Source organism: Cebus imitator, unplaced genomic scaffold (genome assembly GCF_001604975.1).
Source record: "Cebus imitator isolate Cc_AM_T3 unplaced genomic scaffold, Cebus_imitator-1.0 Scaffold40, whole genome shotgun sequence".
NCBI lineage: Eukaryota > Metazoa > Chordata > Mammalia > Primates > Cebidae > Cebus > Cebus imitator.
Window position 1 is genome coordinate 6,138,735 of NW_016107355.1, and position 18,874 is coordinate 6,157,608.

The 18,874-nt window shown below is 35.7% G+C and overlaps 1 protein-coding gene across 11 annotated transcripts in view; it reads right to left on the minus strand.

Moving 5' to 3' along the window:
• Positions 1–18,874, minus strand: part of RAPGEF2 (Rap guanine nucleotide exchange factor 2) — a 249,878-nt gene that overhangs the window by 118,212 nt on the left and 112,792 nt on the right. For 6 of the 11 annotated variants that reach the window (XM_017525995.2, XM_017525996.2, XM_017525999.2 and 3 more), the window contains exon 5: positions 486–561. In XM_017525995.2, coding sequence (XP_017381484.1) covers positions 486–561 — 76 coding nt within the window. Of the gene's footprint in view, positions 1–485; positions 562–5,633; positions 6,681–6,813; positions 7,054–7,435; positions 7,551–18,874 lie in introns of those variants that run through there. The other 5 variants (XM_017526003.2, XM_017526001.2, XM_037737592.1 and 2 more) reach the window with 5 other exon arrangements.

Sequence of the window (18,874 nt, forward strand, 5' to 3'; positions counted from 1 at the left end):
AAACTTTGACAAATGAATTAACAGTGAACACAAGTACCATTTGGTTAGTCCTCACAATTATTCACAATGGAGGCATGTTTAGATTCCAAAATTGTTCTCACACCAGCAAACCCAGTAATTCATTTAAAGTAACTCACTCATTCCGATCAACACTTAGAGAGCTAAAATCCTGCAATCAAGAGGTTCTCCCCAAATTTCAATTAAATGGCATTACTATAGAGTGAATTACAAAGTACAAAAAACAAACACTTAGCTACTTGTACCTTTTAAAATTGTTTTGTATTTAATTGAATCCTATAAATAATAAATTATGATTATGAACTCAAATTCATAATAAAAAGTTGTAAAATAAATATATTTAATGTTATAGAAAATATACAATATCTTTTATTCAACAAAAATACAGTATTCAAGCAGCCTGTAAAAATGCCTTTATTTCATACAATTTATTAGGGGAAAAACAGTCCTCACAGAAATATTCTTACCACAATCATTTCAGAAGGTTCTAAAACAATGCATTCACAGCCACGCCTAAAACTTCCTGCAGAACGCTTGCCAAAACTAGGAAAAAAAAAAAAAAAAAATTCAATGAGGACAACCTCAGGTGAATTGTGAACATAAGCCAAACTTCCAGATAAATAAAAATTAAAAACAATTAGAAAAAGTACACATTGGAGAAAGTGAACTATCTTTAATAATTTACACAGAATGACAAGAAAGCATTCAAATTCTTATGTTTCAGTCATAAATTCTTCTGGAAAATTCTAACATAATATTTTCAAATTAATAATGTAAGTAAAGGAGAATTATTAACATGAATGAGTTTTCTGTTAGCTTATTTTAAATCATCCTCAGGTAAACTGTGACAATATTCCAGTAGAGATAGGAAATGTCTTAGTAGCAAACTATAGAAATATCCCAAAAAAGTATAAAATGCATGTACATTTAATTCTCTTTATAACTTAACTTGCTTAGGTTAAACATTTTTTTCACCTAAAAAGTGCATTTATTTTCCTGAATTTTCAAATCAACTTATTCTAAATGTTTTCAGAAAAAGATAATCAACTTAAAACTTTATTTTTATGGTAAAGTGATTTCGGTTGATATATGACTAAAAAGCTCATTCCTCCCGAGAACTCTGCATGAGTGAACAGAGACATAGCACCTTTGCCTTGCTTGTGGTGAATTCTCACATTAACATTGGAGAAGAATTATTATTTCTGACATAGGGATATGCAAACTAGAATCAAGAACAGAGAATTTGGGTGAAACTCTCTTGGTTAACGTAACACTTCACTCACTCATTCACTTCTCCAAAAATCTTTCCCTCCAGTTAACATTACTTTTTTTTTTTTTTTTTAAAGAGACAGGGTCTCACTCTGCCACCCAAGCCAGATTACAGTGGCACAATCACAGCTCACTGCAGCCTTGAACTCCTGGACTCAAGCAACCCTCCTGCCTCAGACTCCCAAGTACCTGGGACTACAGGTGCATACCACTATATCTGGCTACTTTTTTTTTTTCTTTTCTTTTCTTTTAATTTTTGTAGAGACAAAGTCAAGCTATGTTGCCCAGGTTGGTCTTGAACTTAGGGCCACAATCAATCTTCCCTCCTCAGCCTCCCAAAGTTCTGGGATTACAGGTGTAAACCACCACTGGCCTAATATTAAAATTTTTGGTAATCATATTTAATAAACTTTAAGAAAAAAATGTTTTAAAATTCTACCAAAAAAATATTTCACTGAACAAGTTTTTCCAAGTTAATAAGGCACTGTGAAGGACTCCTATGGAAATTTTTGTTCTGTTTATAATCCTCTTTATATCATGGTAATACACAATGATTCATGTATTAGGAGCCTCATCATGTAAGAGGAAGAAAACAGAAAAGCCAACACTCTCATTCTATCATCTGCAATCTCTAGCAAACTATCTTAACCACATCATGTGATAAATTTTATTTGTTTATAGATTATCAGGTTAGACTAGGCCATCACTTAAGTCCTTTTCCTTAATAATAATTATCTGATTGCTAAAGATAATTAAGTCCTTTTCCAAATCATTTCTGGCCAGGCATAATGGCTCATGCTTGCAATCTCAGCATTTTGGGAGCCTGAGGAGGGCTGACCTCTTGAGCCTAAGAGTTCGAAACCAGCTTGGGCAACACGGTGAAACTCTGTCTCTACTAAAAATACAAAAATTAGTGGGGCATGGTGGCATGTGCCTGTATAGTCCCAGCTATTTGGGATGATGAGGTGGGAGAATCACTTGAACCCAGGAGGCAGAGGTTGCAGTGAGCAGAGATTGTGCCACTGCACTCCAGCCTGGGCAACAGAGCGAGTCTTTGTCTAAAAAAAAGATGGGTACAATTTTATACTATTTCCCTTTTTTAAGAAAGAAAAAAAATGTGGAGAACTTGGACCCTACACATTGCTGGTGGGCATGTAAAATGATATAACCACTGTAGAAAACAGTTTGGTGATTTCTCAAAAATCTAAACATAGAATTAATATATGACACAGCAATTTTAGCCCTAGGTAAATATCAAAAAGAACTGAGAGCAGGGACTCACACAGATATTTGTACACCAATGTTCACTAGAACATTATTCACGGTAGTCAAAATGTGGAAACAACCCAAGTGTCCAACAATGGATGAATGGATAAACAAGCTGTGGCATATGCACATGATGTAATATTATTCAGCTGTATAAAGGAATGAAGTTCAGATACCTGCTACAACACGGATGAACCTTGAAATCATAAATTAAAGACAACAAGCCAGTCACAAAAGTACAACTATCACATGATTCCACTTACATGAAATATCTAAAATAGGCAAATTCAGAGAGACAGAAAGTCAATTCGAGGTTGCCAAGGTTTGGAGAAAGCAGTTTGGAAAGTGTAATGGTTTCAGGGTTTCCGTGTGGAGTTACAGAAAGTTTTAGAAAAGGTAGTGCTGCTGATTGCACAACTGTGTGAATGTAATTAATGTCACTGTAACACACACTTAAAAGTAATCATACATTTAAAAATAGTTAAAATGACGTATTTTACACATTTTTTTACCACAATAAAAAAACTTAGAAGAGACACTATAAAGAGGACATTTGGGTTTCTTGGCAAAAACCTGGGACTTGAATAAGAAAGAGTAGAATCTCTACTTTGAACAAACAGCAAATCTTGGGAACAAAGGAGAAGTTATGTTTGATGACAGAAAAACTGGAAACCTATCTCTTTTATATGATAATTGAACAATGAAGTGATAAACACTGTGTGAAAGAACTAGTTAGGCAGAAGGTAAACAAATATGACTGAAATACAGGTCAAGTATCCATTATCCAAAATGCTCAGAACCAGAACTGCTTTGGATTTTACATTATTTTGGATTTGGGAATATTTACATGTATAGGTGGAGCATCCCTGCTCTGGAAATATGAAATCTAAAATGTTCCAATGAGCATTTCCTTTTAGTACCATGCCAGTGCTCAAAAAATTTCAAGTTTTGGAGCATTCTGGATTTGAAAGTTTTGGATTAAGGATACTTAATCTTTATTTTAAATCAGAATTTGGAACAGTCAATTACATGAACATTTTTCTTTCCCCTAACATTAATCTCATTTTTTACACATGACCCTATATTTGAGGTTCTTTATTTTTTCTCTCTATAAAACATCTATTATTTCTCACATATTGTATGATTCATGTGAGAAACTTTTGTTTAAATTTAACATATAAATATTTGTGAATATATTATATATACGACATATAACACATAGCAAAATAATATGTGTGAGTAATAATATATGTTAACATACAATCATACATTGCTTAAGGATGGAGATATGTTCTGGGAAATATGTTGTTTGGCAATTTTACTGTTGTCTGACCATCACAGAGTATACATACACAAACCCAGATGGTATAGCCTACTATAAACCTAGGCTAGATGATACAGCCTATTGCTCCTAGGCTACAAGCCCATACAGAATGTTACTGTACTGAATATTGTAGGCAATTATAACACAATGGTATTTGTGTATCCAAACATCTAACCATAGGAAAGGTACAGTAAAAATATCATATTATGATCTTCTGGGATGACCATTGTATATGCAGTCCATTATTGATCAAAACATCATTATACAGTGCATGACTACCTAATATTATTTCTCACATATATATATTATTGTGCTTTCTATTCCTCTTCCAAATGTTCAATGGACGTATAATAGAATCAATATTACCAATATAAACTTGGTAATCAATACAGAGTTTACAAAAAACTCCCTAAATATAGTACCTCTTTTTAAGTAATTTATATTCCATGAATGACAAGTACACAAACAGCTATAACCCAATTACAAGTCAAGAAGTGAGTTTCATTGAGAGGTGAATTCTCAATGGCCAGGCTCACTCACTGGCTAATTGAGTGAAAAACACAAATCAGCACTGTAATTCAGAAGGCAATTCAAATTCAGCAAAATTACAAATGACCATAAAGAGCTTTAGGGTTACCCTGGCAAAGATCTGAATGTCAAATCTATAAAGATCAAATCTCTTCAGGGAGCTACTGCCAGAATTTCAACTAGTAGGCCATCTGCTTCTATGAAATGGAACTCATAATACCACATACCAAGATAAACAAGATATCTAAAAATTTCAGACTCCTTAATTTTTAAAGATACATAGCTTATTTTTTCTACTATGAATTAAAATATCTTTCAAAAGTTATTTCTGGTCTTTCAGTACTTTCAATCTTTGTGTGTATACGTGTATTTGTATGTAAGACATGCCATTACACACACACACACACACACGCACACACACACACACACAAATTGCTGTCTTTCAAAAACAAGAAAGATGTAGGTTAACAATTATCAATGAGAGTTAGCCTGAATATTTTAAAAACATATTAGCTCTTTCTAGCCAGACACCAGCATTTGACATAAGGTGCCTAGTTAGAGGCCATAAAGTAGGAAAAAGGGGTGGTGGAAGGGAGAAGTATGGTATATGTGTTTTAAGAATGCTGATAATCTTCTTCTACACAGAATGAAAATGTGATCATTATGGTCTATTTTAAACCCTTCTAAATTGTTCTGCATAAATATACCGTACACCTTGCCTTTTGACTACTCAATCTCAATGTAATTTCAGCATGTCCTTATAATCTTGTATTAAACAACCATAAGATGACAACTAAAAGTGATACATGTTCACTTCTGGTCAATCTGTGAGATGCCTGCCATTAAAAAAAGAAAAATTAAGCCCACAGGCAAATGATTATTGAAAAGACCACCTGCAGCATATGAAACAGATTATTCCTAAATGCTAGTACTCCCTCAGTATGACTAAGGAATGACTGCTCTAAAAACAGTATACCAATCCAGGCTTTCATTCCCATTAAATTTTCTGCTAAAGTTTTTATACGGAACAATTTAAAAATTAAGAATTAAAATTGCTGGCAAAATTGAAACTAAGTTAAATATTTCTTCAGATGCAAATGGTATGACTTTGTAATACCAAAAATATGAAGACAAAAAGTTACTAAGTAGTCTCCCATATAATATAAAATAGAGAAAACTGAACTCAAGACTTCCACACAACATGAAGTTTGAGAAAATACAGTCTTACCTAGTTTTTGTAAATACCCATAGGCAATGAAACACCAGACAGGGTGTTGCAGGTGTTGTAAGGCCAAATTGTCTGAAGTTTCTGTGACCACATTTTCCTCTCCCAAGTTGGGTCAAGAGCACTTTCTGCTAGTGTGAGCTTTCCACGAAAGGCAGTCACAGAGCACAGAAGCCTCTTCTATCAGTGTCCCTAAGCTTGCCCTTTGTATGGGCCTCCACATTCTTCTTGTACGTCAGAACTGCCCAGTGGAATGCAATTCTCAGTATTGGAATGTAAACTTATTCAAGTCAGCCTACATCGAGTGAGGGAATACACAGGAGTCAAAGAGATATTATACTGGTGGGCAATTCTAATTTACAAAATGATTAAAAACATAATACTCCAATATATCAATTTTTCACACCCACTTCCAGAAAATGATACGCAGTTACTAAATTTTATTTTCTTCCTTAAAAAATCGAAGACTGGACTCACGTTCCTAAACCAAAGCCAATTCATTTGCTTAGGACTTACAAAAAAACAATCACATAACATTATCTTCAGAGAGCAGAGTAGCAATTAAATTAGGGAGGAAAAGGTAAAAAGTAACTGCTGATGCCATCAATTCCATTCTCCAAAATTGGCAAAATATATAAAAATAAATATTAATATCAGTATAAAAGGAAAGTGGGTGGAAAGACTTTCATAAAATACATATAATCTTTTCTTAATAAGTTGATCCCATATACTCATTAGCTTAGACCCAAAAAAAGTAACGGCTATTTTACAAATCTCACACAAAACCAAGTACATATATAGATTACATGTATGTACGTAAATTGCAAACTGCTTCTAAAGCACGGACTTTAACCAGCTTATATTTCAGAAGTATTGGGAAAACTGAACACACACTATGCATCTCTAAATTTCTTTCAAGGCTCACTTAGAAACATTCTAACAACCATCACCCCATACAAATTAACAGAAGTTTGCTCCTCTGCAGAGTGAATCTTAACATTTACACTCTACTTATAAAAATAGAGTACAAGATAAAAATTATTATACAATATGAAGGCCTTATAGCTGTACCGTTCCCCCTGTTCATTCCTCAGTAGTTTGTTGTCTATTTTACTACAGAAGTACTAAACATTAGATATTTAAGCTACTAACATTTTAATTCCTTTAAAAAAAAAAATCTAACCTGCACTGTCTTCGTTATCTTTGAAGCACCACTAACAGCAATAGTGCTGTCACCTTCTATAGGAGCTCTTTTCTCTGCAGCACTGAGCACTCCCCATTTCCCTGTGTGTTTTCTCCCAGTGAGTCCATGCGCACGGCATAGCTTGTACAGAGGCCAACATTCCATCTGATGGCTAATTTCCTGCTTCGATGACCCACCCACCTCTCCTGGCTGCAGCTATGTGTTTCGCATGTTGCATGGGCACTCTTTCCGCATACCAACCTCATGACCTCAGCGGCTGCCTGAGAGACACTCTTTATCAATTTCTATTAATTCATTATCTACTCTCTTGTAAGTCAAGGGCAAGTAGGGAAATCTGCAATGTCTGCTCTCCTCTGAGTCTTCAAGGTCAAATGCTTTGTTCTAGCAACACAATTTTGTTATTAAAATTTACCCAAGCTGTACTACAAACTAGTTGCTCTCTGCCAAAGATGAGCAGATGATGCTGAACTGTATACCTGGCCTGAGGGATTATTATGGAAAATACTAGAATAAATTTAAATCAAAACAGTATGGGAAAAGTTAAAAAGAGGCTGCTTTTGCTCTCATTTTTCCCTTCCAGAGAAAAAAAGGTGGCTCTTACCTCAGCTGTATTGGGGTGAAGAGAGCAAGCAGTTTTTCTCTCTTGCCACAATCTAAATCAGCAAAGATGAGTGGTGTGATGACTACACTTTAGTAGTGTCTATGTCCTCGTGACCAAACTGCTAGAGAACAGCTCAGCTAAATTAATCTGCTGCTATCAGTCTACACAGTGGCACAAACAGGTCTCTGCTGATCACAGTGCTTTGTACACAGATGGCAGCTGATCAGCTTGTATAAAAGTTATGGTCCATAACAGCTTTTCCTTTCAGCATGTAGACATATGCCCATCCAAAATACTTCTGTTAAACATTCACCATTTCGTTGTGCAAAGCCGGCCGTGTATGAGTTGTATAGACAAGGAAGCTCAGCTCTAATACCTTATCTTCAAATTCTCTTTTTATAAAGTTCATTTCAGAAGTGAAATCAACAATTACATAATAATAAGAAATAATCAAACAGATATATATATAACATATTAATGAGATGGCAGATGAATATAATGAAAGATTCAGATTGGTCCTAAGCCAGTAAGAACCTGAACAGATCTCAAGAATCAAACAAGATCTCAAGAATAACAACCAAACATCTGATATTCTTTAAAGTCCTATGTTAATGGCATCAAAACCTAGCCAGCAAGCTCCCCAAAATTTGGCACATACTGTAAGAGAGTTGAAATGGTATATCTTTGTAAGACTGAACCTCAACAAAAATTCAGGTCACTTGAATAATACTGTATTCCTAGTTCTTAGAAGTTAAAAGAACACATGTCCAAGAAAGGGAAAGCATAAACTCATACACATATATAATCTTTTTACAAAGACATCAACTAATAAAATGGAATTGATTTAATTCATCTGAATTAAGTGGATTTTCTCATGAACCCACACTTGTTTTGTAAGTAAAACACTGTTCTAATTCTACCAATAACTAACACTGGAAATACTGCTTAACCTCTGTTTCAAAGCTTCCCTTATAGATTGAAATGGTAAAACCTATTACTTATCAACAAAATATAAAACACTTAGGAATAAATATAATGAAGAATGTGTATGATTTGCATGCTAAAAACTACCAAAGGGCACTTACCTTGTAAAGGGAAATTCTAGAAAACTTAAATGAAGAGAGAGTTAACAGTTTGGAAAGCTCAATATTATTGTTAAGATAGTAATATTTCCCAAGTTGATCTATAGACTCAGTGCAATTCCAACCAAATCCTAACATTATTTAGCACTGACAAGCTGGTTTTAAAATTTATATAAAAAGGCAAGAACAGAATAAAAACATAACAAAGTCAGGGATTATGCTACGTGACTTCAAAAGTGACTACCAAATTACACAAATGAAGACAGTGTGGTATTGGTGGAAGAACTGACATGTGAAGCAATGGAACAGAAGAGAGATTCCAGAAATAGATCTAAACAAATATTTTATAGTTAAATATTTTTATTTTTACAATTAAATAACTGATTTTAAACAAACGTGCCAAGGAATTAGATGGATTAAAAATATTCTTTTCAATAAACTCTTCTAGAACAACTGAATGTATGAAGAAATGTAAACCTCAACCCTTACCTCATACCATACACAAAAATTAAATCAAAATAGATCTCAGACCTAAAGGGAAGAAGTAAAACTATTACATTTCTAGAAGAAAAACATGAGAAAACCTTTATGACATCAGGTGAAGAAAATATTTGTTAATGAGGACATGAAAAGTACGAAGTATTAAAAAAAAAAAAAGGTTGACAACATGGACTTCATCAAGATTAAAAGCCTTAGCTTTTACAAAGATATCTTTTTTTTTTTTTTTTAAGGCACATTATAGATTAGAAGGAAATTTTTGCAAAATATAGTCAACAAAACAAAATAATTGTCTTCAAAACACATAAAGAATGCTTACAACTCAAAAATAAGACAAACAATCCCATTTTTTTAAACAGGCAAAACAGATAAACTGACCATTTTGCAAAGATATATAAATGGCCAACAAACACATGAAAAAATTATTAACATTAATCTTCAGAGAAATACACAATAAAAACCACAGTAATAATACTGTCACATATCTACTAGAACATATCTACTAGAACAGCTAAGATGAAAAGGACTGACAATACCAAGTGTTGGTGAGGATGTGAGGCAAACAGAAATCTCATAAACTGCTAGTGTGAATGCAAAATGTGATAGCCACTGTGGAAAACAGTGTGGGAGTTCCTTATACAATTAAACATACATTTACCATGTTATCCATCAATTTCACCCCTAGGTACCTCTCCAAGAAGTTAAGGAAAGCATACACCCACCCAAACAGACATTTGCGAATATTCATAGAAACCAAAAAATGAAAGCAACTCAATCATTTTCAAATTAATGTTTTGTGAAAGATTAATACTGCCTCATTTACAAAATTCAGTAATATTTATAAGTCTGGCATCCACTTTATATAAGGATTGACACTTTATATAAGGATTGACAACGTACTACATGGCTTACTAAAATAGACCATGAGACATTTCTGCACTGGGATGAGCAGAACAGCAAAATTTTACAGTTTTAAAATTCTGTCCCTGTTTGTTACTTTCTGACATAGCTATGAGTACTCCTCTTTTCCTTCAGTATTGTATTTACCCAACTCTCCACCTACCCTACCTTGTATCTCCAACCTTTCTCAGGTGACCCAGGTTATCTCTTTATATCCCCTGTAGCTCCCACCTATTTGTTAATGCATTAATTAAACATGCCTAAAATCAAGTACCTTCATTTCAACTCTGATATCCACCTACCCCATTCCCTCCAGATTTGGTTATAGCTGTCAAAGTAATCACTCTATAGACATCCAAATTCAAAGCACTGAAGCCATCTTTTCCTTCTTTTTCTTCCCTTGTCTATAAACTTCAGTCCCTAAATACCATCAATTAGCCCTTTTAAATTATTCTCCATCAGCTTCTTTTTCCATGGAAATACCAGTCAGGCCCTTTGCTTTGGCACACAGAGACCATTAAGATAAGGTTTCTGTCTCTGGTTTCAACTTTACCAAATCTTCCAGGGATTGTCTCCTTCTATTGATCTACCTTCAAAACAGTTACACAATATTGATTTTAAAGTCATTCACCTACAGCCTCTCTGTCCGAAACTGATCAACTGCTGGTGCGCTTTTAAAACAAGAGAGTCTAAGGTCCAAACCAGATGTGGCAAACCAATATCTCTAGGGCATGGGACGTACTACTTTGCCCCTCCTAAGCTAGGCAAATCTAATAACTGCCTGGTTTGAAAACCTCTACCTTGGGCAATTACTTTGATAATCTCACCCCATATCATCTTCTAACCATGTTTAATGCTAAACACAAGGACTCTAAAGTCTTTTCTATACACTGTCCCACAAGCACATTCTCAGAAAAATTAAAATTCATGCTTCTTGGGCTTCAGTGGTAATCAAGCAGCTCTCTTCTACTATATTTGAAAGACTAAAATTACTTTATGTTCCAACATAGATAATCAATGAAAAAAAACTGTTTCAGCCACAAAGATGCTTTCAAACACAAAATTCCCTATACACAAAGGACTTTAGAAGTTCACTTAAATGGGGCTGGATGTGGTGGCTCATGCCTGTAATCCTAGCACTTTGGGAGGCCAAGGCAGGAGGACCACTTCAGGCCAGGACTTCAAGACCAGCCTGGCTAACATGGCGAAACCCCATCTTTACAAAAAAACACAAAAATTAGCCAGGAGTGGTGGCACATGACTGTAATTCCAGCTACTCGGGAGGCTGAGCCACAAGAATCACTTGAGCCTGGGAGGCAGAGGTTGCAGTGACCCAAGATCACGCCACTGCACTCCAGCCTGGGTGGCAGAGTGAGACTCTGTCTCAAAAATAAATAAATAAAATAAACTTTTTAAGTTCACTTAAGTGAGATAATGGCTATAAAACCTGGAATACCTTATTCAAACACAACTCTTTAGTTTGTGTTTCCCAAATTGTGTAAGTTAAAATTCAGGATCAGATGAAATGAGGTAAACGGAAATGGTCTCACAATTCTGAATAGTAATTAATTATTATCTTGGACTATATAAACCATCATGGCAAGAAAAGAAGGAAACACTCATACAGGTCTCTGATACATACACGCTAGAATATATACATGTCCCTCCTGGAATACATCTGATTTAGCCTAATGAAATGGAATTTCTTAACTTGAGGTTTTTCTATGTGTAAAACTAAACTCAGCTTGAGTACCTAATGGCTGTTTTCTAAATTCATCTTAATGAAATATAAAATAATAATAAACAGGAACATGTTTGACAAATTTTAACTATTGCCCTAATTTTTTTTTTTTTTTTTTTTTTTTTTTTGAGATGAAGTCTTGCTCTATTACCAGGCTAGAGTGCAGTGGCGTGATCCGGGCTCACTGCAACTTCCATTTTCTAGTTTCAGGCAGTTCTCCTGCCTCAGCCTCCCTAGTAGCTAGGACTGCAGGCATGCACCACCATGCCTGGCTAATTTTTTGTATTTTTAGTAGAGATGGCGTTTCATCCTGTTGGCAAGGATGGTCTCAATCCCTTGACCCTGTGATCCGCTTGCCTTGGCCTCCTGAAGTTCTGGGATTACAGGCATGAGCCACTGCGTCCGGCCCCATTGCCTTAATTTTTAAAACTTTCTAAAAATGTTTAATTAAGAAATACCAAACTTATCTTAAGGAAATTACACTTACATCCTAAGCAATTTCTAGTTATAAAACATGAAAAGGTAAGCTATCGAGAAAAGATAAGGTGAAATTATCTTCAAACACCTGACTCAAAAAAAGTTAAAAGTGTAACTACGAAAACAGTGATTTAATGTTTGTGTAGCTCTCTTAATACATGAATACTCAATACCAGAAATTCTGTTTTCTATTAAATAGCCAAAATATGTAACCCCTATAAAGCCATAAATGTGTGGTAAAAGAAACATCTAAGATAATATTTTAAATATTTTGAACTCACAATTCAAAATACTAATTGGCAATAAATCATAATCACAGATAGTTTTGAAAACCACATGACATTTAAATTCTTACATTTAAAAAGCAATAATACAGATAGCTAAACTATTCCTTCACTTTATTATTTCAGTTAGTACTGTCAAACAATTAATAATACATGGAAAAAATTAAGTTGGGCACATAATACAGAATAAAGTCACCTTTAACATTTCAAAATGGGATTTTGTTGTCTTCAAAATATATATGTAATTCAACTCATAATAAGAGCATCCCTGAACTATGATTAATTGGATATTTTTTATCTTAATAATGACATTCCAATTTCCCAGAATAATTTGCTTCATATATCAATTCTTCTTTTAACCATATTCTTACTCCTGCTATTTTGTGAGTGAACCTAATACAGAAAGTACGCTTTCTTAAACAAAAACAAATTTAGTTGCTATGCAATTTAAGATATATCGCGAATTCATACAAGTGAAACGGTTAGCTCACACATCCCTCTACCCCTTCTCCAAAAACAACCAGGGCACAAACAAGGGTTATGAGAGCCTTAGCACTTAGCAGTGGGTAACCAACTGAAATATTTTCCAGAAAAAAACAATACTGTATTTCACTGACACAAACATCAGACTCTAAAATCTTTATGAAATATTATTTATTTTTTCAAGAGAAATACAAACATCACTGCAAACAGGACTTCTAGGATGAACTATCATACACTCATTTATACCAAGGATCATAAACAATGTCCTAACTGAAGACTTTAAGCATCAGGTGACCTGTGGAACTCCATCAACTATACACACAAAAAATATCAGAGTCCTTCTCTTTAAGGCTACTTACTGTGTTAAGACTCTACCAATGACAGTATTCCAAAGGCCACATAAGCCTGCATTTATATGTACAGCACATCTGTGACGTTGTAGTTATAGCAACCAAATTCCCAACTTGATCCAGCAATTGAACCCTTTCTCTCTAGAGAACAGTTTTGCTCTGTGCATCATGTATCACATCGGAGTATGATTTACAAGAGGAAAGAGGGTTCTAAATGATGCTAAAAATCATGTTAGTGTTCCAGGATAAAGATATTTCATTCTGAAGCAGAAAGTATGACTAATACCCAAAGGGAAAACATTTTAATATATATAACTATGACTATTTACATATCTCAGTTTACTACTGTAATTTAGAGACCTACCTTATTTTACATTTAAAGCAGTGTCACTAAAGTTTTCCCTCAATATCATCCACTCTAGTTGAACCAAGTTGATATTTGTTTCATACTTTTCTTTCCCTTATTTGGAATTCTCTCCCACCATTTCCTTAAAATCTTTAATATATGCTTTTGCCTTGTATGTGTCATGGGAATATAAGGACTTGAGTCAACTTTCAGTAGGACAAATAGGAATTACAGATGATGTAAGAGCTAAAGAAGTATGGCTAAGCCGATATAGAATGTGAGCACAGGTAATTAATGCACTCTGAGAGTGACGGGGAAAACTGAAGAGCAGGTTTAAGAGACTGCTGGTTCCCTGCTCCAATATCCATTTTCCTCTTTCTCCTTAGAAGGATATTTTTGTATTATTATTTTTAGCAGGGCGTATCATGTTGCAGAATAAAAGACTACGTGTCCCAGGATCCTGCCTGGCCTGAAGGTGCCACATGACAACATTCTAGACAATGAGATATAAATAGAAATGATGCTTCAAGGAATCTGTCTTGGATGGAAAAGGTAACTTTTCTGCTCTGTTGCCTCTCCTTCTGCTTCTAGCTTTCAATGCATACATGATAGCTGGGGTTCAGCAGCCATTTGTGCTATGAACGGATCTTGAAAATGCAAGCCACATGCTGGCACAAGTAGAGAAGGACGGAAGCCTGCAACCTTTCACACTTGGAGCCACCACCAAACCATCCAAGACCATCTGCTCCCAGGGTCCTTTTCCATGAGAGAAAAACTGGGTCCCACTGTGTTGTTGCAACTGGTTTTTGTAACCAAAACTAATTGCAACTAATACAGTAAAAAAAACCAATATCCAGAAAACACCATTTGGCTTTTTCCTCTTCTACACCCCTGCATGGGTCAAACAGTATCAGTTTCTCACACGCTTTCCCCAGAGTCCTCCTTGCATCACCTTGCAACCTGATTCTTTTCCCTGGTTCTTCTCCTCTATATCAACCTGACATTAAATAAATTGTTGGCTATTGAAAAGTTACTTCTAAAAGGGAATACATTATCATAATATTGTCAAACTTTTTAAAGTGATTTTTTTAAAGGGCAAGTTAAAAATATAATCCTGACACAACAGAATTCAGCCAACATTTATTAAATGCCTGCTATGTCCTAGGCACTGGGGATGCAAAGATAAATAATAGAGCCCATGCCTTTGAAAATCTCACAGCTTAGTATGGATGTGGAAATGATTAATCCTAACAGGAATACAAGCGTAGACTTCCCAAAGAAATTCACAGGGTAGGAGGAAGGTGACAACAATGTGGTGGATATCCCAGACAGAGAGAACAGCCTAGGCAAAAGCATGTCCAGACCACAGAGATCAGTAACTGTAGAGTGTGTTGGAAGCAATGCAAGCTGTAAGCATCTCACCAAGGAATCTGGATTTATGTTTGGCAGCAGGAAATCACAGAATTCCCGATCTATCAACTGACCTACATCCCTTATCCTAAGTTTATAAAAGACCATGAAGTGCTTTTGCTCTCTCAAAAGCTAACGCCTCCCTCACCCCATCCCACCCCACCATGGGAATTTCATCCACTTCTGCAAGTACCTCCCCTCTTTCCTATATCATCTTTGTACCTCTCTCAACTGGATCATTCCAATCAACACACAAACACATGTTAGCATCTCTTAAAGAAAACAAACCCCTCTTGACTTTACAACTCTAGCCACCACCCCATTTTCCTGCTCTTCTTCACAACAAAATTTCTTGATATGGTGAAGTCTTCTTTTTCACCAATTCTGCTCTCGCCATTGTCTTCTCAACCAGCTCCACCACTCCACTGACAATAGTTCTGTTAGGTCACACAGGACTCCCACGTTGCTAAATCCAAAGGTTATGTCTCTCATTATTGAATGTCCCTGTAGCACTGGACAAAGTGACCCTTCTTCCTTCTCAAAACACTTTTTATCTCTTAGCTTTGATCACACACGAGGAGGATCTCTCTTTGGTTCAGCACCACATTCTAAGCAAGCACATAAGAAGCAATCGATAATGTTAGTAGGATGAATAAGACAGAAGTACAAGCATTATCGAGAATTGCAGGTGAGCAGTTTAGGACAGAAGTCAGGATAAAAAAGCTCATTAGTACTGATAAAGCACCAAGGCGAGGAATCTCTTGAAAAGACATAACTAATAAGCTGGAATAATGTTTGATTTTGGAAATCAGTTCTGGTCATTTTTACTCATAACTTTTGAGAATTCTTTTGGTAAACAATTCTTCAAAGATGAAGTTGCTGGGACACTATCCATGTAGTGATTAGGTTTTACATGTTAGTATCTTAAAAAGAACAAAACATATACCGCTCATCCTTGATAAACTATCTACTTAACAATTACTTATGAAGAAGAATGCTTTGTAAAACTAATACAGGTATGTCAGTTTTTGACACTTGCTGCTGATTAGGTGCAGGGTAAGTAAGTGCAGAACACTTAGGGGAGCAGAGTCAAGTCCTGCAGGATGAACTGACACACATACACACACACAAGTATCTATTTATGCACATGTTTATATTTTAACTCAACTGTAGATTCAGTTATACATATATTTATATACATAGATCAAACTGAACATTTTAAGGTTAAAACAGATGGCTCGCTCCCTAACCTAGTACTTTCATTAACTGACCAACTACAGGGCCCAATCACCTGCTTCTGCAAAAATAACGTGATAATGTGTAGTATAAGGCAAAGCCTGAGATAAGCAGTTCTTACACACTTAGAAGCCCTTACTAATTCTCCCATCATCTAATTTTCCAAACATGAGTTAAATAAAGTCTTATGGTTTTCCATGAAAGAAAATAACTTCTTTTTTTTTTTTTTTTTTAATTGAGACGGAGTCTCAGTCTGTCGCCCAGGTTGGAATGCAGCAGCACGATCTCGGCTCACTGCAAGCTCTGCTACCCAGGTTCAACTGAGTCTCGTGCCTCAGCTTCCAGAGTAGCTGGGACGACAGGCTTGTGCCACCACACCTGGCTAACTTCTTTGTATGTTTAGTAGAGATGGGGTTTCGCCATGTTGGCCAGGCTGTTCTCGAACTCCTGACCTCAGGTGATCCGCCTGCCTCAGCCTCCCAAAGTACTGGGATTATAGGCGTGAGCCACTGTGTCCAGCCAACAACTTCTAATAATGTTCTCTATAAAGAAAATGTCTAAAAATCTTATGTAATGCCTCATTTAAGCCAATTATAAGTTAGTGATATCGTCCCACGGTAGGAGGAAAGGGTATGTTACTTGTAAAGCTCAATGAGGACAGTTTTCATGATCTGTAGTTTTTCCTTTTTCCCCTCCATTCCTTCTCCAATCACCATGGTCCTACCATGCCTAATCTGTACTCCAGCTGTGACTTTTGCCAATACCTGAAAGTAAATCTTACGTGAATGCACAACTTCCAGAACTCTACCCCTCATTTATCTATATGCCTTTTGGATACGTTTAATGTCCAATAAAGTTCCCCTTCTGTAACATAATTCACTAGTGGGTTATTTTTAAAATGCACCCTTAAGGCATCTCCAGTAAGTCATTGCATGACTTATAATAAATGTGTACTCTTTCAAGAATATGATTTTCTAATCCTATGTAGCTCTTTGTATGAAATAAGAAACACTTAAATTTGTCTTCACATGCAAGTGGCCAACAAACACATGAAACAAATGCTCAACATCAATAATTATGAGAGAAATGCAAATCAAAGCCACAATGAGAGACCATCTCACACCAGTCAGAATGGCTATTATTAAAACATCAAAAAACAACAGATGCTGGTCAGGCTGTGGAGAAAAGCAAATGCTCATACACTATTGGTGGGAATGTAAATTAGTTCAGATACTGTGAAGAACAGGTTGGAGATTTTGCAAAGAAATAAAAATAGAACTACCATTTGACCCAGCCATCCCATTACTAGATATACAACAAAAGGAAAAGAAATCATTCCACCAAAAAGAAACCTGCACTTGCACATTCACCTCAGCACTATTCACAATAGCAAAGACATGGAATCAACCTAGGGGCCCATCAGTGGTGGACTGGATAAAGAAAATGTGGTACATATACACCATGAATACTACACAGCCATAAAAAAGAATGGAATCATGTCCTCTGCAGTAACATGGGGCTGAAGGGGGCAATACAGAAACAGAAAACTAAGTATCAAATGTTCTCACTTGTAAGTGGGAGCTAAACATTAGGTACTCATGGACATAAACATGGCAACAACAAACCCTGAGGACTACAAGAGTGAGGAGAAAGGAAGGGGGCAAGAATTGAAAAGCTACCTATTGTAGCTCACTATCTGGGTGATGGGTTCAGTCAAACCCAAGCTTTAGCATCACGCAATATACCCTGGTAATAAACCTGTACATGCACCCCCCAAAGCTAAAATAATCCCACTTGAAAATAAGTAAATAAATCTGTCGTTAGTCTCTGCCACATATAGAACCACTCTTCCATTGTTGTACCCCCTTTCATTACTAAAAAACTTGCAAGCTCTCAGAGCAGTCACTTATCATGTAGTACCAGCAAGCAGAAAGTAAGTCTGTGATTTTTAAACTCAAGTAGCTCATTGTTTGTCATGTGAATCATAATGAGAATAGTATTTCAGCCTCTCCAAACTGATTAGTTAAATGTCTTGTTTCTCTACTTATTCTCATTATAGCTGCCAGCTCTAATTTAAAATGTGATTATTAAAAGTACCACAGCACAATTTTAATTTTTAAATTATGGACATAGTTGGTATCAATGAAGAAGAAGCACTAATTGTAAAGGGACACAGTCAACATGGTTCAAATACATGATATGCACATTTCTTTCAACCTTCTGCCAATGTTACTAGAGACCTAACTTACCAACGGTCCCGGGCTTTCCAACCAAGTTATACAGCTTTGTAAAGTAAAGCTCCCACTAATGCCACCATTACCAATGCTTCTGTAACTATTTTCTTCCCTAAACTACACTTGCATTCTAGATAAACTGATCTCATTCTTTTGCCCTCACTCAAGCTGTTGGTTATGTTTGTATTATCCTCACTCAATCCTATCTCTGTGCCATCACTCATGTTCTTTATCATGTCCGCATTTTCTCTCTGACTACTTTCCAACAATCTAAATTATAAACCCAACTCAAGAAGCATCCCCTTAAGAACCACTCTTGATCACCTTCCACATACAATAAAATACCCGTCTTTGAAATGATTTTGCATTCTGTATAGTCTTCGCCATGTCAATTTACA